This window comes from Notamacropus eugenii, chromosome 1, assembly GCF_028372415.1.
Source record: "Notamacropus eugenii isolate mMacEug1 chromosome 1, mMacEug1.pri_v2, whole genome shotgun sequence".
Lineage (NCBI taxonomy): Eukaryota > Metazoa > Chordata > Mammalia > Diprotodontia > Macropodidae > Notamacropus > Notamacropus eugenii.
In genome coordinates, this window is record NC_092872.1 from 180,240,807 (window position 1) to 180,262,227 (window position 21,421).

The 21,421-nt window shown below is 50.5% G+C and overlaps 1 protein-coding gene across 12 annotated transcripts; it reads right to left on the reverse strand.

The window, feature by feature from the left end:
* Nucleotides 1-6,477: 6,477 nt before the first annotated feature.
* Nucleotides 6,478-19,655, reverse strand: LDB1 (LIM domain binding 1). Of its 12 annotated transcripts, none has more exons than XM_072620894.1 (11): nucleotides 19,315-19,655; nucleotides 11,652-11,754; nucleotides 11,444-11,500; nucleotides 11,266-11,341; nucleotides 10,853-10,955; nucleotides 10,528-10,700; nucleotides 10,036-10,158; nucleotides 9,850-9,933; nucleotides 9,560-9,683; nucleotides 8,821-8,969; nucleotides 6,478-8,218 (listed from the first exon to the last, which is right to left on the reverse strand). In XM_072620894.1, the coding sequence occupies exons 1-11, from the start codon at nucleotides 19,337-19,339 to the stop codon at nucleotides 7,988-7,990; spliced, it is 1,248 nt and encodes a 415-aa protein (XP_072476995.1). In that variant the 5' UTR covers nucleotides 19,340-19,655; the 3' UTR covers nucleotides 6,478-7,987. The 12 variants fall into 12 exon arrangements, with proteins under 12 accessions (XP_072476995.1, XP_072477005.1, XP_072476965.1 ...); XM_072620904.1 differs by having other exon boundaries at nucleotides 8,827-8,969; nucleotides 11,444-11,488; nucleotides 19,315-19,653; XM_072620864.1 differs by having other exon boundaries at nucleotides 11,444-11,488; nucleotides 19,315-19,470.
* Between the last annotated feature and the right edge of the window lie 1,766 nt (nucleotides 19,656-21,421).

A 21,421-nucleotide genomic window follows, 5' to 3' on the forward strand; every position in this document is an offset into this window, starting at 1 on the left:
GGTTGGGAATGGTTGCAAGGGAGAAGTCCTTGGCAACTACTCTGCTTTTTTGTCAAAAACAGCCACCAACAAACAGCATTGTCCTAAGTCTGACCATTTTACCAGTACTAGGAGTTTTTCCAGACAGTGCAGGTAAAATTTAAAATACCCAATTTTATCAGTTTTTTTTGTGATGAAGTTTAAGTATCAGCCTCCTAGCAGATTGTAACAGTATTTGTTACTGAATGCTGTTTTAAGTTATTCTGTTAATGAGTACTGAGTCTTTTGTGTTTAGTATTTTCCTTTGTGAATTGAAATAAATTACCTGTCCCATATCTGATGAATATTGTACACTGAGTACCTTCATTTTTTCCACACCCTCTCTTTTGAAGAAAGCCATAAACTACAACGTAAGTTATTCTGAGACACCTGCATTAGAAATTGAGCTAAAAGAAGTGAGAAAGAGAAGGCTAACTCCCACTCTCGTTAGAGGCCAGTACCCCAGGGTACTGAACTCAATTCAAATGGCATGTCTAAATCCAGAACAGAGGGAAGTGGGTAGTGAAAGGAATGGCGCAGTATCCCAGACCACATTGGGCTAAGCAGAGATTCCCCAGTGTTAGAGAAGTATAGTCAAGCAAATTCACAAAATGACTTGTATCTGAAAGTGTATGTCTTATTCTGCATCTCTAATCCAACAGGCAGAAAGCATATTTAACCATCAGTGTTCTGATTGGTCATTGCAGAGATCAGAATTCTTAAGTCTTTCCAAGTTGTTTTCCTTTACATTATTACATTATTTAAATTGTTCTCCTCGTTATGTTTAATTCATTCACTCTTCATCAGTTCATACAAGTCTTCCCAGGTTTCTTTGAATCTATATTTTTTATCACCATTTTATTTTACAATATAATAATATCTCATTATATTCATATAACTTAGTTTATTCAGTCATTCCCTAAAATTTTATGAAGACCTGTAGATCCTCATCATTAATGTGTCAAAAGAGGATAATGTAATAATTCTAGGTAACTTTAATACAAGAGTAGGCACAGACTACCAGGCATGGCAGGGAATCTTTGGGAGGAATAAAATCAGAAACAGCAACAGCAATGGTTACTCATTACTGAAGACTTGTGAATTTCATGTTTTTCTCATTACCAACACTGTCTTTCACTTATCTAAATGCAATAAAGCTTCATGGATGCACCATTGCAGCAAACACCAGCATTTAATAGACTAAGTCATTATAAGGAGAAAAGACAAGACAAAGAGTGATAAAGTTTATATATGGTGCAAAATGCTAGACTGGTCACAGACTAGTCCTCTCCAAGCTAAATATTCCCATTCAACAAAAGTGGAGGCCCCAAGGCAAGAGAACTACCAGATGACTTAAGTCAAGATATTAGAGTATTTCTTCTAGAGGAAACAAGTGGTTACTAACTTGGAGGAAAAGCTGAGCCAACACAGGGTGGGCAACAGTGGAGCAGAAAAGGAGTGGGCAACTTTCAGAGATTTGGTGTACAGTACTGCACTTACCTGGGCTAGAATATTCACAAACATCAAGATTGATTTGATGAAAATGATGGGGAAATTCAGAAACTGCCAAATAAAAAATGAGAACTCCACAGGGTTTACCAACAGAATAGTTTCTCCATCTCTACAAAGGAAGTGTTTAATTCCATTAAAACTAAAGTGCAAGTAAGCTTAGAGAGATGCAGATTTTTAGCTCAATAAGAAGGCAGATAAAATTTAGTTTTACACTGATAGTAACAGTCCAAAGAACTTTTATGATGCCCTGAAGGCTATCTATGAGCCAAAGACCTATGGTGCATCTCAGTTACTCAGTGCTGATGGATCCACATGGATTAGTGAAAAGGATATGATTCTGGAGAGTCGTCAACAGACCATTGACTGTATACCTCAGGTTGAAGTCAATCCTTCTCTAGGCAAACTTCAACTGAAAAAGAAGTTTTCAATGCCATTAGGCTCCTGTCATGTGGCAAAGCACCTGGTGCTGATTCCATTTTAGCTGAACTTTACAAGGCAGGAGGTCCACTACTCATAGAAAAGGTGACTGAAATTTTCTGGGTTATATGGCAAGAAGAGGTTATTCCCTCAGGAGTTCAAGGATGCCTCCATTGTCCATCTCTATAACGATAAGGGAAATCAATTGTCTTGTGACAATCATGGGGGTGAGGGGTCTCTCTCTTAGTCGTGCTGGCAAGATTCTTGCCAGAGTCCTCCTTAATAAGCTAATCCTTCACCTGGAAGATGGTCATATACCTGAGAGCCAGTGTGGCTTCAGAAAGGGCTGAGGAACAGTCGATATGGTATTTGCTGCCCGACAACTTCAGAAGAAATGCCAGGAGCAGAACAGAGGTCTGTACACAATGTTCGTGTTTGTTGATCTGACCAAACCTTTGATACTATCAGTTGTAAGAGCCTGTGGAAGGTCATGGCAAAATTTGGTTGCCCAGAATTCATCAGTATTGTATGTCAGTTTCATGATGGCGTGCTTGCCTGGATTCTGGATAATGGACAATGCTCTCGAGCTTTCCTAGTCACAAGTAGAGTGAAGCAAAGCCATCTGTTTGCTCCCATGTTTTTACCATGATGTTTTTATCATTCTTGTCAGATGCCTTCAACAAGGATGAACATGGCATCAAGGTTAGCTAACCACAGTGATAGTAAATTATTTAATTTGAAAAGGCTACAAGTCAAGACTGACGTGGAGGGAGGGTTGGTGTGTGATTTTTTATGTTCACAGATGATTGTGCATTCAATGCAACCTCTGAGGTGGAGATGCAACAGACTATGGATTCTCTGTTGTGCTAATTTTTGCACAAAAATTAACACCAAGAAAACACATTCTTCACCAACCAGCACCACACCATTCCGACATGGAACCACTATTTACAGCAAATGAAGAAATATTGATTGCTGGGCATGCGTTCACTTAACTTGGCAATATACTTTCCAGAAATGTTCGTGTAAATGATTAAGTTGATGCACACATTGCCAGAGCTAGTTCAGTTTTTGGGTTGTATTTGTCCTTCATTCTTGAGGAGGACCATGGCATCAAGATGATGACATGACTTGCAGTTGACTCTGATTTGAGTGAGGGAGAGCTGTGCAAGGTCACCAACCTCACTTTCTTCTCCTGAGCCGTCTGGGTCCAGTGGCATGGTGTTCATCAGGACAACTGGAAATGGCTCAGGATGCAATGCGAGACCCTGGCCCCTTCAGGCTTAGGTCTTATCACAATCTTACTTTGAATGAGATATACCAATTCAATAAATAGGCTTCTTTAAGTTACTCAAGAGATGGCCCCTTTAATCAAAAAAATTTTTTAAAAAATCAAACGGAGAGGGAAAGACCCTCAGAGTTCCTGGGTAAAAGAGAAACAATTACTATTTAGTCTGGCACAAATTGCCAGACTAGCTCAGTTTTGAGGAAGCTCTGAAGAAAAGTGTAGGGAGAAGAAATGTTAACTGCCTACCAAACTGAAGGTCTACAAAGCTGTTGGGCTGACCTCATTGCACGCCTGTGAAACCGTTTACTAGCGACATGCCAGGAAACTGAAATGATTCCATTCAAATTGTCTTAGGAAGATTCTGAAGATCACCTTGCAAGATAGGATAGTGGACATTGAGGTCCTTTCTCCAGCTAAACTGCTTAGCATTCAAACTCTACTGCAGAGAGTACAACTTCAATGGGCTGACCATATTTTTCAAATGCCAAAAGTGTGTTTGCCTAAAAGACAATTTTATGGAGAACTCACACAAGGCAAGCATTCACACAGAGATGAGAAGAAGCTATACAAAGACACTCTCAAGGTCTCTCTGAAGAACTTTGTAATTGATCGTGAAACATGCAAGACACTGGCACAGAATTGCCCAGAATGATGTGGCCCCATCAAAGGAGGTGCCTTTGCTCTGTGAGTGAAGCTGAATTACAGTCACTCAAAAGAAACGAGACGTGCAAATTTAGATACATCTCCATTCCATGAGTTCATGTGGACTATTTGAGCTTGACATGTGAGATAGTCTTCAAAGCTCAAACTGGTCTGATCAGCCACAGTTGGACACACTGTACCTTGACCCCAACATAACGATGTCATTTTGGTCCTCTTCAAGAGCAAAGGACAACAACCAATTGATGGGCATCCATTTTATTTCCAGTTCTTTGCTTTTTAAGTTTCTCTTGTCATCTGTATTTGTGTTTTAAAGATTCCACCCAACCCTGTGGTTTGGGCAGGAATGTTTAAAAGTCCTCTGTTTTATTTAAGGTCTTTATTTTCCCTTCAAGACTATTCAATTTTACAGAATAAGTTATTCTTGATTGTATAATTTTTTCTTTTGTCTTTTGGTATATCATATTTTAAGATGTCCAATCTTTAGAATAGTTGTAGTATAATCTTGTAAGATCCTGACTGTGGCTCCTTGAAATTTTGATATTTTTTTTCTAATGATTTGCATTATTTTTTTTACATCTGGAAGCTCTGGACTTTGGCTATGATATTACTGGGTGTTTTCAATTTGGGGTTTCTTTCAGGAGATACCCATTATTTTTAGCTTCACTTTGTTCTCTGGTTCTAATACATCTAGGCAATTTTCTTTTTTGGCTTTTTGAAATAGCGTTCAGGATTTTTTGTTTGGTCATGGTTGTCAGACACCCTCACCTTTTCATAGGCATTTTCCTACTCAACTAAGAAACTCTTCACCAAGTCTGTGATGCAGAAGTTTCAGGGAATATCCCCTCTGCTCCCTTCTAGTCCTGAATCATGCCATCATTCCTATGTTGACACCCCACTCCCTTTCCCCACAGTCCTGTTTGTCAGGTCGTAGAGGGAAGAGACCATGATATGACAGACATTGGAAGGAGGTTATGGGAGCAGCAATGGGTCCCTAGTTTTCTGCCACTCACATTCCCTCATTCCATTAGGTAGTTTTCTTCTTTCACCTCTCCCTCAGTTCCTATTGCTGTGGACTCATTTCCTTCTCTGTTTCAACTCTATCCTCATGGGCTTCCATTTTTTCCTTAAAGCTTTCCAGGGCTCAGGTCAGGCTAAGAATTGGGTAATGGCCTGTCAACCTGAAATCTCCTTTGCCTTTCCCTACTCAACTTCAATCCTTTCCACTCAGGGAGTTCTCTTAATGCCACAGGTCATAGTTAAAATCTAGGCTCTCTTCCTGCATCTAAAGATGACCTCTGCTTCCTCCCAGGCTTTCTTTTGAGTCATCAAAATCAAAGTTAACTTCAGCCTCACACATCACTCCCAGTCCCAAGATTCACTCCTATCCTTCATCTTCCTTACCAAGTCTTAAACTGTACTGGAATAAGAGATGGACATATTCATCATTCTCTCCATCAGGTTTGAGCTTATTGAGCCTATGGCTTTGCGGTAGCCTCCTGACTAGAGACAGGAAGAAGGGAGCTAAGAAGGAAGGAAGGAAGAGGTATCCAGCTCCAACTCTATAGCTCCAAGCTTGATCATCTCTAGGATACAGTATTTCTAAGTTCCCCTGGGAAATAATAGGCCCTGAGTTCCAATCCCTTAGCAATGATGCCTCCAGGAAATCCCCCAGTGCCTTCTTCTTGCCTTGGCCCATTTCAGGACAAGGCTGTGTGTGGTATGAGGTTCCAGAGTGACCATGGCCCTGAGCCCTTATCTCTGTCTCTGGGTACAGAAATTTGCCTAGACTTCCCAGATCCTCATTTTGCTGCTAGAGACTGAAATGAGATAATTCCTTTGGGGAAGGAAGAAAAGGAACCACCTATGGCCCAGACTCATTCTTCCCCCACCAATTCTTATTGGGATGACATAATCTTTCCCCAATCCCTGCCACCATCTACCTAGAAACAAACCCTCACTGCCAGTTCCCATCTATGAGTCATGTTGTAGCCCACCTCCTTATCAGACTTGGGATTCAGCCCCTGTGACCTCTAGGCTACCTGCGCCTAGGTTAAACTGAGAAGAGAAAAAGGCTTCCTCTTTTGCTGGCTCAGAACAAGTGACAGTTGGGGAAGCAACAGTCTCAGGTTATGAATTCCACTGGGAAAGGACATTAAGGACATGACAGGTCAGTGAGGCAGAATTAAAGGTCACAGGATGTGTAGGATCACAGTGAATTGAAGTAAAGGGGAGAGAAGGGTTTCAAGCAGGGAAAATAAAAGGGATTAGTGGGAAGATAGAGGAAGAGCCAAAGAAGAAAGGAGAGAGAGCTAAGAGTGGAAGATGAGCACATGGAATTTGGGAGCAAGGTCACAATGATTTGGGAGGCTAAGGCGGGTCTAACCTAAGAAATGGGTTTCAATGAGGAGGAATGAGGGCATACATTTGTTCAATAGAGTCACACTGGGTGGGACATAGTTACAAACTTGAAGAATCAATGGGGCTTTTCTGGCAGGTTCTTAGGTGATCAGGGAAAGGTTAAGGAGGGATTGAACACAGAGTGGTGCTGTTGGCAGTGTCAGTTACCAGTCAGGACAGAGTCAAACCGAAAAGTCTTTTTTATTGATCGGTACCATACAGGACTCAAATGGCCAAAACAAAAAAAGGCATTACAGCTGAGGAGCTAGGAATGGGGGTCCCTCTCTTCCACTCCTGCTCCCTCCAGCTCTGACTACATTTTGCACTGAGCTGGCTGTGGCGGATGGGTAGAAGGAGTCACTGGAGATGGAAGGAGGTGTATGAAGGCAGAAGAGACCCAGAGGTCTCCACTTGCCCATCTGGGAAACAGGGTTGAGAACCCCAGTTTCTTCATCTTCCCTCCTGTGAAGAGTGTGTGTTGTATATATGTGCATGTGAGGGCAGCACAGAGTACTGGGGGGTAGAGACCTGGGTGCCAAATTGGGCTCAGTCCTACCCCCAAAACTCAAGGAGATAGTGGGTACTATTTCCCCAAGGCTAACTCAAGATGCCACCTAGTGGCTCCACCCCAGTTAATCATAGGAATCCCTTCCTTCCATCTCTGGGAAGGAGGAGGTGGGATTGGTTACGTTAGGGTGGGTGGGTAGGGGTGGATCTTCCCTCAATCCCATACCTCCCCTCCCCTCCCAACAGAGACAAAATGCAAAACACAGTGACAAACACATGCCCCTCACCCCCATCCCCTAGGATGAACCCCTGCAGGCACCATAGCCCCCAGGGTCCTCCCCACCACCACTGCTCTAGGACTCAAGGTAGAGGACACAGAGTGTTTAGGGGTAGGGGGAGTGGAGGAAGAAGGGAATTCCAGGGCCATTCACAAGCACTAGGTACAGGGAAGGGAAGATGAAGGCCTGGGGAGTGGGCAGGACACAGTACATGGTTTACAATTGAGGGGGTTGGAAAATGGCCAGAGAGGTCCACCCCTTTCCTTTCCAGCCATCTCCAGGGGGAGGAAAGAGATGGTCAGTGTCTCCTTGGTCTGAAGCTCAAAAGGTATAAAACGGCCCAGCTCAGACTCCTGCCTGCGTGGGGGTGGAGAAGAGGGACAGGGGTGCTGAACCTAACACAGGGTGGAGGGAAGAAGGGGGAGAGATTGGGAGAACTTTTTTTTAAACTTACATTTTTAATAATATTATTGTTTTTTAAAAAGTTGAGGATAGAAGGTGGTAGGAGGGAGCAGAGCTTAGCCCCTTGGCTGGAGGGGAAGGAGGCTGGGGTTTGAGAAGGGGGAAGGGGCAGGGGAAGAAGAGTGCGGAGAAAGGCCTTGTGGCCAGTCCCCCCTCCCCCCAGAGCTAGGGGTGGGTAGTTCATCTCAGCCCCCAATCGAGTCCCTAAGGGCAGTGGGCATGGGGACAATGCCCCCAGGCTCTGCAGGGGTGGAGGTTAAGGGAGCAGAAACCAAGCATCAGGGGCACCCCAACTCTGGGGGAAACGTCGAGACATTTCTTGGAGGCCCGACCATTCCCCCTTCCCCTGACTTTCCAGTCCCTCCTGCAGGTAGATGGACAGCTGTAGGCTCAGTCTCTGGGATGCTGGTCCTCCCTCTGCTCCCAACGGGGGCAGCTGGAGCCCTTACTGGGAGGCCTGAGATGTGGGGTTCTCCGACTTGCTCTCCTGGCTTGAGGGGGGTTTGCTGTTCCAGGGGCTGTTGGCACCCAGCGCTGGGGAGTTGTTGAAGCTGTCCTCGTCGTCGATGCCGTTGGCCGCATCAAACTGTGTGTTCTCCAGACGGGTGATGAGTCGCTCGTCCTCGTCCCCGAACTCCCCGCCCATCAGGGTGGGCTCCCCCACCACCATCACATCCTGAGAGCGGCGGAGGTCCCCAAACATAATCGGGGCAGCGGCAGGCCTGGCCCCAGCAGGCCCTCACCCACAGGGATCCTGACCCCCCCAAGGACCCCAACTTTCCCTCAGACCCAAAAGGTCCCAACCCACCCCCCAAATCTGTAGGGACCCCAAGTAATCCCAAATGCCCCAGATTTCCCACACTGGCAAGAACCCTCACTTCCTTCCCCATGTCCTTATCTCCATCTCCAATACAACTATTCTGTCTATCCAATCCTCTAATCCCTTTGTCTTAACCCCAACACCTCTGACCTTCCTCGACATCCCAGATGCTCCTCTAGCATATGCTCAGGTTCCCCAAGTCCCTGACATCTATACTCAGGACTCTGGAATCTGAGATTCTCAATGGTGAGGGCCCCCAAACCAAATGTTATAGGGAGAGGGAAGAGGCCACAGACCTAGGAGGGGTGGCTTCCATGGGTGTGACTAGGTGTCCTTGCATGTGTGTGTGCCCCAGTATCCCCGCACTGCCATGTGCCTGTGTGTGTCCCAGGAGGGGAGGGCGGAGCTTCCTGAGGGGGCCAGAGAGAAGAGAAGAGAAGAGAAGCCGAGATGCTTACAGGTACCTGGCTGGAGAGCGCGAAGGTGCTGGCGGGACTCTTCTTCTTGCTGTTGCTGTTGTTGGCGTTGCCGCCCCCTGAGCTCATTGTGCTGCCACCCGACATCTTCCGTTTCCGCCTCTTGCTTGGTTGTTGCCGTGCTGGTTCCGCTGCAAAACCAGCAAGGGAATGGGAAGTGGGTGACACCAGGCTGAACCCGCCAGACAGAGCCTGGGCACATTTCAGGGATTCATACTTCAGAGGGTTGAATGGGCCAATCCCAGGAAACCTCTTTGAACTCTTGAGGTTCTGTGCTGAGATGGAGTAAAAACCCTCAAGTCAAGGCCCAACTATCACTGCTGGGACCTAAAGAGTCCTCTCTATCTCTATTCCTTGTGGGTGGTAAGGTCAGAGTTCAGAGTTATCTACTTGAGGTGGAATCAGCATTGAGAAGAATCCAAGGTTCTACTCTGATACCTCATTGAAGAGATAGATGACCCCAGGTTCCTGAAGGCTATGCCCAGGGAGAGCTGGCTCCTGCAGTCTTACTAAGCTGGAAAGACAGGTTTAAGCTAAGTCTGGAGAAGATTATCACAAGGTTGAGCAGTAGGAAATTAATATTTTGGTCACACAAGACTGTGTCCAAATCAAGAAGGGGTTGCCACCTGTTACCAGGGGGGCAGAGAGCACCCACAATAATGAAATTACAGCTTTGAAGCACAGGACCAAGAGCAACACACGGTGGGGTGGAGGAACTCACCAGGGGGTGCAACCATGCGCTGCCACTTCTGGAAGAGGCAGGTCTTGAGGCAGTCACGAGGGCTGAGGCTGTAAGTCTTGTGGCGGGACATGAGCTCCTGCATGGGCTCAAGGATCACACAGAGCTGGGGGCACATGAGGAAGATGGTAAATCAGAACTAAGAGGGGTCAATTCTTAACCAGCTAAAGAGGTGGGAAAACAGGGGTGGGGAGGGGGAGAGGACTATGCAAAGTACCAGTCAGGGTATAGGACTTGAGGTGCTAGGGGCAGGGTGATGGGTACAAACTCACTCGGAGGTAGTTGAGGGTGGAATTAGACAATCCACACCGAGTGATGTTCTTGGATAACTGGTCCAGCATCTGGGGGTCCTGGGCCTGGAAAAAGGCATGTGTAGGGGGGAAGAGTCAAGCATCCCAAAGCACAGCATACAGTTCCACCATTCCAGCAGTCAGCCTCCCAGGATTCCCAGGACTCACGTGCATGGCCAGAATGCTTCGAGGAATGAATTCACGATGCTGCCGGATGCTGAAGTGCCACGTCTTTATCCTCATCATGTCATCAAACATGAACTCCAGGTACAGCCGGCCCTCCACACATACCTGAGGACACATCTGTCACAAACCTGCCTCCCAACCCTCTTTCCTCCATACACCCAAGGACATATATGCCTCCTTCCACATAATTTATCCTCTTTTAAATGCTTTCCAGGTCACCTGACAAGTTCATCTGTGAGGGGGTGATAGTGACAGTAGAAGGGGCACTGGATTACAAACACACACCACCAGCCTTTTGAGCTATAGTCCCGGACTACTGCCTTGTGAATTCACACTCACTCTTTATGCCTCTGTCTCACACACCAACACCCACAATCACCCCACCTCCATTCCCCCTAAGACACACACACCCCCACACCCACACCCACACCCACACACCTCCCCACCCCACCCCCACACACAGAGTCCCCAGACCTGGGTGAACATGGGCTTGCCGTGCTGAGTGATCATGCTGCCCTGGTCACAATCAAGGGACACAAAGTTGCTGTGGAAGGCTTCCTTGGGGTGCTTTAGCACATAGTACAACTCTGTGGCACCTCCCTCAAAGATACTGCGGAAGTAGCGTGGGATCAGGGTTCGGCCAATAGCTGTAGAGGTAGAACAAACCTCCTCAGTACAAAAGGACCCCACCACTGGACTTCCCCCACACCCAGGGGAGCAAGCCTCTGAGGTAAGATGCAACCCCTTTCCTCACCATTACCTGGAAAGTCAACCCCCATCCCAAGGTTCTGATACCCACTGTATCTCTTTGGTCCATCCTCCAAACAGAAGGTGATGGTTAACATGGCATCATCCTCAAAGAACTCAGTTGTGAAAGCATCCCACCAGAGATTGTCACACTCCTGCAGAGGATGGGAAAAGGTCACTGGGATCTCAAAGAGGCTTCCAGATTACTCTGGGAGGGTATATCTTTGCCCATCCCCAAGAACTGGGGAAGAGACTCTTGGAAGATAGCAGGTTAATAGAGCCTTCTGACTGAAGTAGTTCCTATCCCTAACCATTCCACCCCTTCTTTAAATCCCATATATCTAACTGCTTCCCTCAGGCCTCTACTAGATAGAGCTGTCTTTGACTGTAGGCCACCTCCCAACTCCCCATCCTCAGTCTTTCCCATACACACAATCCCAGACCACCCTCTACCTCCAGACACACCTCTGTCCAGTTCTGCAGCCTCTTATTTAACTCGAATATCCTGTAGTCTGTCTGGTTGCCATATGGTGTGTGCCTCCTGGAGGGTAGGAAGATCAGGACTGTCCCCCCAGCTCCCCTACTCATCAGGTCTCCCCATCCCTTACCCCAAGTCAGACCATTCCCATCACCAGACTCTTACCCAATCCCAGGCTCCAGGTACGTAGGCGGGTACATGGGAGTTGGGCTGTGGAGAAAGCTGAGATAAGAAATGGAAATATCACCCAGCCTCCCCTACCCTGGAAAAGCTTCAGCAGTAGAAGAGGCTGGGGGACCAGCCTAAAGAAAATGGGACTTGGGGAGACAGGAGAGCTGAGGTCTGAGGGGAGCAATGGGGCTAGGACATTTACCCCACATCCCGATCCAGCATGGTGCCTGGGTGGAAGGGGGGGAAGGCGTTGCCGTTCGGGGGCTCCTTCGGCGAGTACAGCTTGAATGACTTTGAGGAACAACCTGGGGAGAAGGAATTATACTCAGGGCTCTGAATATGAGAAGGCCCAGGTCTGTCTGGTTCCCAGTGCCTCTTTGCTAGACCTTCTTTGTGACCCCTGCTCTGCAAAGGAAAGAAAACTGGGTTTAGAGAACAAGTAATTACACACAACAACCCTGGGCGTCCCCACCTTGGGAAGAACTCCCAGAACATGCTACTGCTCAGCACGTTCATGCCCACACACCAGCTCAGACATGAAGGCCATGCCCCCTCCCCATCAAGAGACTCAGATTACAAAGGGGATGTGGTAGAAAAAAGGGCAACTTGGGCCTGGTCTAAATGTTTTTTATTTTTATGAATAAAAGGGTGGGGGAAAGGGAGAGATTCTTATTCTCATAATAAGAGACAAGACTAAGTCATCTCTAGTCTTACCCCACCACTATCAAAAGAAGTAAACTTAGAGAGGAGGCCTGAACAAGTCCCTAACTTGGGCAGCAAAGGGGAAATTCTTCAGTCTCCACCCACCAGATAAACAGTTGTGCTCCCCCTTCCCTCAACGGCCTCTCTCTTATCAGTTCCAATCCCTCCCCTACATCCAGAGCAGGTGTGCCCCCAAACCAGGGGCTCAGTCTTAATCCTGACTCCACTAAGACTTATCTCCACTGAAGACCCTCTCATTTTATACATAGGGCTACTCAGGCATGAAATCTTAGCAATGGGTAGAATAGGTCTGGGAGAAGATATGTATATACATATATGGAGGTGTTTTCCCAAAGACATGCATAATGCTGGATGGTATCTTCCCTAGGTGGGATGAAGGGCTGGGAAAGAAGCAGATATCTCACAGATTGCACATTTTATTCAGAAGATAGGAAGAGGAACATGGGCTCTCGGGCTAACAGTCTGGTCACTTCTAAGACATGATTAGCTATGCTTGGGCTCACTTTCCCAGCTGTGGATGAGGAGATGCAACATTCATCCCCCTGCCTGTTCTCAAGGCACAGTCTCCATAAGAAACAAAACAGTACCAGAGCTAAGGCTGAGGGCCCAGGAGTTTTGAGTTTATGTCAACTTGCTAAATCCCACTCTCCCCTTCATCTGAGCATGTCTGTGTGGGGGAAGGCTTTATCTGCCTTTAAAGAGGAGTGCCCCAAGATAACCCCAAGTCCCTTCCCACTATTTCTGCAAATAGACCTTGTGTGTGTCAGTGGGGAAAGGCACCAAGAAAGGAGAGGATTCTATCAGCCCCTGTCCCAGCCCAGGGCCTTAAGGGATCTTCACATTCCAAGCCATCACCCCCACCCCCTCTCCCCAGGCCTGTGCAGGTCAGGTGCTGCATATGCCTGTGTACATATGTTCATACACCCTGCCCACCCTGCCTCTGCACCCAGCTCGCCCCAACATGCCTAACACCAGGTGGAACAGGGCAGCCCTGGGCAGGAGCAGGATATGGGAGGCATAGGCACCATTCCCCTCCTCCCACAACATGCTCCCAATACAACACATACAAAGTATGCACAAGCTCTCATATGCTGGTCTGGCCTAGGTGGATTGCTCCAGAAGGGGACAGAGTACCAGTCATCCAGATACCTCCATTTTATGACTCCTCCCTCCAGCCCCCAAGAAAGCTACTCTCTACTTCAAAAAGAAGTGTGTTAAGGCCTTGATCCGGGCCCAAGTCATAGAAGATGAAAGGCCAGAACCAGGATCAGGATACAAACCAAGTAATCAAGACCCCCAGCTCCAGGCCCTCCCTGAATGTCCAGGAAATATCTCTTCACATCCAACTCCCTCCCAGTTCTACAGGGGCCCTTCCACAGAGAAAGGACCCCTAGATTTCTCACCTATGTGGAAGAATACTCAAGAGATCAGCTTTCCTTTTTGTGAATTAGGATGAAGAACCACCTACTTACTTAGTATCTGGGGTCAGCAAGAGGAGACAGGGCAAGATGAGATAGCCCCAAACATAAAACTGTGAGAAATGAATTAAAGAGAATCTTCAGGATAGATTTCTATCCCCATCTCTGGATGATGGACACAACCTCAGACTCACTGACCTAGCAGGCCCTCAGTAACTCCCAGCATCCCAGACCAAAGGGTGGGGGGGAGGGGGAATCCCTGGTGGGGGTAAATCACACAGACCATCTGTCCCTGTTACTCCGACCCTCTCACTCACCAGCAGAGGAAAGGGAGAAAAGGGTGAACCAAGCTTTGAAGACTTAGAGGGAGGGGATAAATGGGGGAGTAGGTTTGGTCAAATCTAAAGACCAGAAAGTATAAGGTACTGATCTCAGGCCTAAATCCCTTTCCACCCTTTTCGGCCTAGAGTAAGTGCTAGGGGAGCAAAATATAGAGGTAGAAAACTTTTCCAGGATGAAAAGCCTACGGGTGGGGGCACAAGCCTAGCTAAAGACAATTCCATGGGAACTAGTCTGACAGCCCTTCCCCCACCAGGGCCAAGGGTCATCAGACGTAGCCCTAGGAGGAAGATCTTACGTCCCAGCAGGACCAGACACCCATCCCTCCCATATCCTCCCACAATCAGGCCTGCCGGGACTTACCTGGGAGAAGTGAGGGGACAGTGTGGGGTGGTGGGTGCTGCTCTCAGCAGGGTGGGGGTAGGGGTACTCAGCTGCTCATTTCCCTGGCCAGCCCTGCTCTACTCTCAGCCAGAGCTGAGGGACGGCAGGGCCCAAGCCAGGCTGGCCCAGCCACACAAAAGCTCCCACACCCCCCAAGCACCAGGCGCAGTGGGCCCCAGACCAGGGGAGAAAGTTCCTCTGGCCAAGGGGCCCTGGGCCAGGGGGCTGGGGAGTTGGCCCCGGGGGCAGGGGGCTACCGGGAGGCCGCCGGGAGCAAGGAGCTCTCTTTGTTTGCAAGATTTCCCTCAACAATGGCCACCGCTTCGCTCTGCTCTGCACTCCTCTCTCCTCCTCCTCCCGCTCTCTCCTCCCCGCTGCCGCGGCCGATCTCTGCCTCTGCCTCCAAGCAGCCCGCCGCCACCACCGGCCCGGCCGACTTCCCCTCCCTGCTGACCAGGCCTGCAGGGCCCCTCTGTCGGGGGCTCGGGGGAGAGTCACAGCTCAGCTCCAACACTCACACAGACACAGTCACACATAGACACACACACCTCCCTCCCGCCCGCCTGCTAGCTCTCCTTCCTTCCCTCCCTCCCTCCCTCCCAGTGTCTCTCAGAAAGAGGCCCCAGGGCCGGAGGAGGGTGGAGCTGGACTCCACTGGCTCCACCCTCCCCAGCTCCCACAGCCTCCTCTCCTCTCCCATGAAAGAGGAAGAAGGAGGGAGGGAGGGACGGCTTGGGCTGAGAAAAACAAAAGAGAGGCAGAGACTAGAAGAGAAACAGGAGGAAGAAAAGACATGGCAAAAGAGAAGAGATGAAAATGACGAGGATGAAGAGGGCAGAGGAGGGTCAGAGGGTGGCAGGGGGAAGTTGACAAGAGGCCCCCAGTATCTCCTCCCCCATCCCCTCTTGGGAGAAGACAGAAGCCACATCCTAGGGCTGAGGAGGGGGCTCGGCTCCCTCCCCCCATACTCAGAGTGAGAGATGGAGGCCCCAAACAGGTTCTTTTGGTTGGCTTTGGGCCCCACACAAGTTCTGACTGGGACTTGCAAACACTTTCAGGACCCAACCCCAGGCCTCTCATTTTGTCTTTCTAGACTCCATGCCACTCTGTCCTAACCCCAACCCTCCACCCCCAAAAGGAAGATCCTGGACTCATCCTTCCCAGTTGTCACAGGTTCCTCCTTGGGTTAATGCTACCAAGGGACCTGCCCAAGCACCACCCCTCACAACAGGAGCCTGAGGAGGGACTGGGACGCCAGAAGGGCAGAGAAAGGGGGACCAGGTTATACAACCCCTCACTGCAAACAGTCTAATCAGATGCCTAAACTCACATAGGGGGTGCATTTTTTAAAATTAGGCTTCAAACCAGATCCCCAATGTGCATTTCCACTTTAAATCTGTGATTCTGTAATCACTTGGGATTTTAGGGACATTATCTAGAACCCAATGTCCTTAATTCTCTCAACCCAGACCAAGTGAATAACTCTAAGGCAAGAACTCAATCCAACTTATCTCCCACCTGACGTCCCCTACAGAGCTGCACAAGGCAGCCTGCCAGAGAGGGCTCTCCCTAACTACTTATCTACTGACCCAGAGATGCCCACAACCAGTCCTGCAACATACATGCCCTAACCCTGTGTACATGTTACATACTTCAGCACCAGGACACAAGCTAGAAGGGACCACAGGTGCTTCTTAACTTGAGGAAACAAAAGCAAGTCTGCTGGTCCATTACCTTAACTGGCCTTTCACAATACCCTGCAGCAGGTACCATCATCTCCATCTTACAAGTGGATGAAACAAAGACCATGGAAGTGACTTGTCTAAGGTCACACGCATACACACAGTGGTAGAGCTGGGATTTCAGGGTACAAAGAGACCTCTGCTCCCCCAATTCTTGTATCTACCTTATAAGATAATGATTCTAACACACGGGGGCAGCCAGTCCCATAGCCCACTCCTTCCCACCTAACCTCATCCCTCGAGGGCCTCAGCACTCCAAGCCCAGCCCCCTCAGCTGCTACCACCACCACCACCCACTCCCATGGGGCCCATTCAGCAGCTCAGAAATAACCAGAAAAGGGAAAGGAGAGGCACTTTGGCATATTATCAAAAAACTCAGCCCCCCACTCAGCTTAAAGTCTTCCTACCCCAATCTAATGAACTGAACCAGGAGATGCAGAGGAAGGGCAGAAATGAAAATAAAATTAAAGAAAAGGAAAGAGGGATCAAAGGACCTCATGTACCAAAGTAGAGGGCAGCAGGAAGAACAACGTTCCCCCCTCCCCCAGCTACTAGGCAGGAGTCTGGTGCCCCTACCCGGGCCCCCAGGCTGCCCTGACCCCAGCCCCCTCTCTCCTTTGTCTTCGCCCAGCCTCCCGCTGGCCTGGCACTCTGCCATCCCCTCTCCCTGGCGCCCAGCCTTGGCCCCAGCCTCCTCCTCCCTTACTCCCCATCTTAACCCTTCTAGGGCAGATATCACCACCCCCTAGGCTCCTCATCTCCCCCCAGGACACTGCAGGGGGCAGAGATGCAGAGAGGAAAGAGTCTCTAGCCTATGTCTATTTCCTTCTGCGTGTCTCTCTGTCTGTTTCTGGTTTTGCCTGTGTCTGTGTGCTCATGTCTCTGTGTCTCTGTCTTGGTGTGTGCTCACTATGTAAGTCTCCCAGGCTCCTCTCAGTCACATGTGTGGGGCATGTGCTGTCTCTGCTGTGCTGGGGGAGGGAGGAGGAGTCGGAGACACAGATCTACGTATGCACACAAAGGAGGAGGAAGCTTCAGAAGGAGCCCAAACCTGGTCTGCTCAGCCTGGGAACTTGGGTGCTGAGGGCCTCTCCAGGCCTCATATACTTCTAAGGCTGCAAAGAGCAAATGATTCTTTGTGTTTCTGTGCGGGAGCTTCCCTGCATCCGCTTCCACATGATGTATGTTTGTGTGTGTCTCTGTACATGTGTTTTTCAGCCCATCTCTTTGGGTGTATTTCCAGCAGCCTGTTGGCTCATACCCTAAACAAATTAATCCCTTGTCCCATGAATCCCCTAGGTCTGAAGACTCATAAAATTCAATACTCAGGTCCCTCTTACTATCTTCTGCCTCCAGATCATTCTACCTTTCTGCCCACCTGTCAATTCAGGCCCTCCCTAAAGTTTAACTTGTAACAATCCCTCCTGAGAGACTTCAGGACAGCAATGGAAAGAGCCTGACCCTTCTCTGGCCTTCTCAACCATATGAAAAATTCAGGGGAAACAATGTGCTCTCTGATAACCTTGTCCAGCCACACATGACAAGTATAGCAGAGTATATACTAAGCCCTAAGGCCTTTGGACTATTATACCCTATAGGATTCTATCCCCTCCTGGTGGCAAAATTGTGGTGATGGCTCTCAGTCTCATCTCAACCCTTCCCTAGGCTAGGAGAAAGGGAGAAGGTAGGGGAAGGGAGGAGGACCGGAGCAATAGGACTCATGGGTTCATCCTTGGGCTTCCTCCTTTACTTTGGACCTGGTGAAAAAGGAGTAAAGATACCAGTGCGGTCCTTTAGGAAGGAGTCCCAAGTGGGTAGAGGGAAAGTCAGGGTAGGGGAAAGTGAGGGGGAGGGGGGGCCAGAAGTGGAATCCCTAGCATAGGAAAGAAACAATTCTTCCCAATGAGAGGAGATAATATCTCTTCCCTTCTACTACACAATCTCCCAAATTGTGTTGGGGCAAGGAATAGTTCTCAGCATTCACTGTTCCACCCTAAGTATGTGGGGGTCAAACACTGACCCCCAAGAAACTCAATCAGGGCTGGTCTTGCCCTTTGCCTGGTCTCGCCTCTAGAGACATCAGGCCCCTACAATGTTTGAATAACTGCTCAGCCTAAGGGTCATATGACTCATGGATTCCCTAGGGAGAAGAGAATAGACTGATGTGGGATAGCACCTTCCGCCTTTGGAATAACTGAGGGGACCCCCTGAAGGCCACCCTCATTCCTCCAGGTGACACCTCCTACCCCAGCTGGTAGTTCTCTCTCAACCCAGAGAAATAAGGAAAAAGGTCACCCGTAATGCTCTTACATTTCAGGTGTGGGACCATGAGGGCATAAGCCCACCATGGAGGTCTAATATCTTGGGGTGGCAAGAGGCATTTTCCTAGGCATCCTTCTTTGCCACCCCTCTCCAAGTCCCTTGGTCTTCCCTTCACCCCTACTCTGCCTCCTGGGCCTATGTAAAATCAACCTTGGGGATCATTTCCTTGGCATGCCTATATCCAGAATCGTATATACAGACCACTCCTGGCAGGTGGAAGAGACACTCAGGAATAGACACGGGTTCTACACCTTCTGACCCACCCCTGGGTGCCTTTACCTGGAGCCTCATTTGGTGGGAGAGGGGGTCTGAGACTACTTCCTGGGTTCTCTCTCTTATCAAGCCTTCCCTATGACCCCGAGACCCCCCACTCTGAATCACAGGCAGAGGAACAGGACCCAGAGGCCCAATTACTGCTACCCCCAGTGGGGGCACACTCCCAATGCCCCTCTTGGGGGCAGTTGCGCCAGGCAACAGGCAACAAGGCCCAGAGGGGAGGGGCCCCAGACAGAAACCCCCCCCTTCAATGCAGCAGGCCCCCACCCCAGGTACCCAGGGGAGGAAAGAGCAGGGTCAGGCAGAGGGGAGGGCACATCAGGGAGGGCTGGAGTGGGGGTGGGGGGGGGGGGGCAACCTGCGCTGGCCAATCACAACTCTCTGATGACCTGGGTGGGGGGGTCAAAAGTCCAAAGCCACTTCTGATTGGCCAACATCCTGGAATTCTGGGAATTCCACCCCCTCCCCTCGTCGCACTCCCCACCCCCTCCCACCCCCAGGCGCCTCTGGGCTGCTGCGCATTTTGGGGGGGGCGTCCCTCCCCAGGACCCATAGGCCAAGCTCCCCCCCAACACATCCACAGCCCGGTAGCCCCGGCGAGCCCACCCAGCCAGGGGTGGCAGCGCGGGGTGGCAGGGGTGGGGGCGAGGTGTCCACTCACCAGGGCAGGCGCAGCCCACTGACATCTTCACATCGCCCGCCGCGGGGGGCCCAGCCGAGTCACGGTGCCCGCCGCGCGCGGGGACAGGCTGGGCATGGGCCGCCGCCTCCTCCTCCTCCTCGGCCGCCGCCGCCGCCCACTGCCCGAGCCCGAGCCCCGGCCTCGGCGCCGGCCCCGGGGTCCGCCAGCCCCTGGCGCGAGGGGCCTGCAGACTGGGCAGGAGACGGGCAGGAGACCTGTGTGTGCGCGCGTGTGTGCGAGGGGGCGCGCGAGGCTGCGCGTGTGTGCGCGTGTGCGGGTGCGTGTCGGGGCGCTCCCTCCCAGCCGCCGCCGCCGCCGCCGCCGCCGCCGCTCGCTGGCGGCCCCGCGCCCGGCGCCCCGCTCCCCGCCTCGCTCGCTCGCGGCTCCCTCCCCTCCCCCTCCCTCCTCCCTCCTCCCCCTCCCTCCTCCCTCGCTCGCGGTCTCCCCCCTCCCCGGCGCCGCTGGGCTGGGCTTTATTAATATGCTAATTGAGGCGCGGGTGGGAGGGGAGAAGGGAGCCGTGTGTATTCGTGTGTGCGTGCGTGTGTTGTGTGTGCGTGTGTGTCAAAGTGACCCGAGCCGGGGAGGGGAGGCCTCGGGGAGCGGGCATGTGACGCAGCTTTTAAAGAAGGAGGGAGGGGGCCCCAGCCGTGGGGGGAGCGCGCCCGGCCCGGGTCTGACCAGGCGAGCCAGCCCTGCGAGGGCCCTGAAAGGGTCCAGGACCCCCGAGCCCCGCTGCCCCCCCGGGGGACGCGGGTGTCTGTGTGTCCCGGGTAGTAGGGGAGGTCACAAGATGGCAGGTTCCCCGCTTGGGGGCACCCCCCAGGGTGGGGACCCCCACAACCTCGCCACACACAGCTGGGCATGGGGTCTGCACACGCGGTGTGCCTCAGCTCCTGGGCACGGCTTGGGGATTCTGTGCCCATGTGAGGGGCCGGCCTTCCAGGCAGCCCGGGCCCCAGGCTCAGCGGCTGCCCCACTTTCATAAACAGGAAATACCTATTAGAGTGAGGGGAGGGGGCTGAGGTGTATGTAAGGGGGAGCTGGCCTGCCCTTCCCCCTCCTTCCTGGGGGGGGTGCCTTCAGCCGCCTTTTCCCTATCCCTTGACTTCCGGGTTGGGGGGAGGCCTTTGCTTGCCGTCTGGGGAATATTTGTGTCATTGCCCTTTAGAATGCCCCCCCTTAGAGGAGGAGCCTAGGCCCTGAGGCTTCCTCCCCTGGCGCTCTCCACCACCTTGGGGGGGAAAAGGGGTACTTACTGATGTGAAACAGTTCATGGATAAGTATCCCCTTAACCTCGTCCCAGTTTTGTCTGGTCAGTCACCAGCGACTAGGTGAGAAGGGCTGGATTAAAGTTACCCCCATCCCCCCACCCCCCCTGCTATATGGCCCCATCCCCCACTGTGGACTTTGCTTTAGAATCTCTCACTTCTCTTCCCTTAAGGATCTCAGTGAGCCCTCTCTATCTCATCTGTGAAATGAAGGGATTAGACTCTAAGTTAACTTCAAAATCTTTTTCAATTCTAGATTCTGATTCTTTGAACATGGAAAGTCATAAATACACTGGGACATTTGAGGGGAACTGTACCATTTTGAAAAGCTCAGGCCTCAGCTTGAAAGTCTCAACTTTATTTTTATGACCCCAAAGGAATTTCTTGATTTTAGAGGCTCGATTATAACAAAATTTCTACCTAAAGTTCTGCTTCTAGCTCTGACATTCAATAACTCTGAAAGTCTGATTCCACCCCTGCTGCTCACCTAGTAGAAGGTTCTGGGGAGTGGTCAGTTGAAAGAAAGACCTGGCGATGGAGATAAGGAAGTTGTCCCAGACACTTCCACTCCCCTAGCCACCTGACCACCTTCCCCTTTAGGCTACTCATTTCATCCAACTAGCCTGGTCAGATTCCTGGAGGGAGAGTGGAGTGTCTCTAGGTGGTTTCCCCACCTCACTCCCACCACACACCCTCCCCCTACAAGTGCAAAGGCTGCCAGCTGTCTATGAGGCCCAGATATTTCTGTATCTGGGTCCTGAACCCCATAGGAGGGAGAGAGGTAGCCTCATATCCAGAAAAGAGCACTCACTATC

Excerpts from the sequence above, each read along its gene's own strand:
- LDB1 (XM_072620854.1), bottom strand. The coding sequence starts at position 11,965 with ATGAACGTGCTGAGCAGTAGCATGTTCTGGGAGTTCTTCCCAAGGTGG. Across the intron at positions 11,501-11,651 it reads ATGCTGGATCGGGATGTGGG|CTTTCTCCACAGCCCAACTC; the intron begins GTAAATGTCCTA and ends TTCTTATCTCAG. Across the intron at positions 10,159-10,527 it reads GCAAGCCCATGTTCACCCAG|GTATGTGTGGAGGGCCGGCT; the intron begins GTCTGGGGACTC and ends ATGTGTCCTCAG.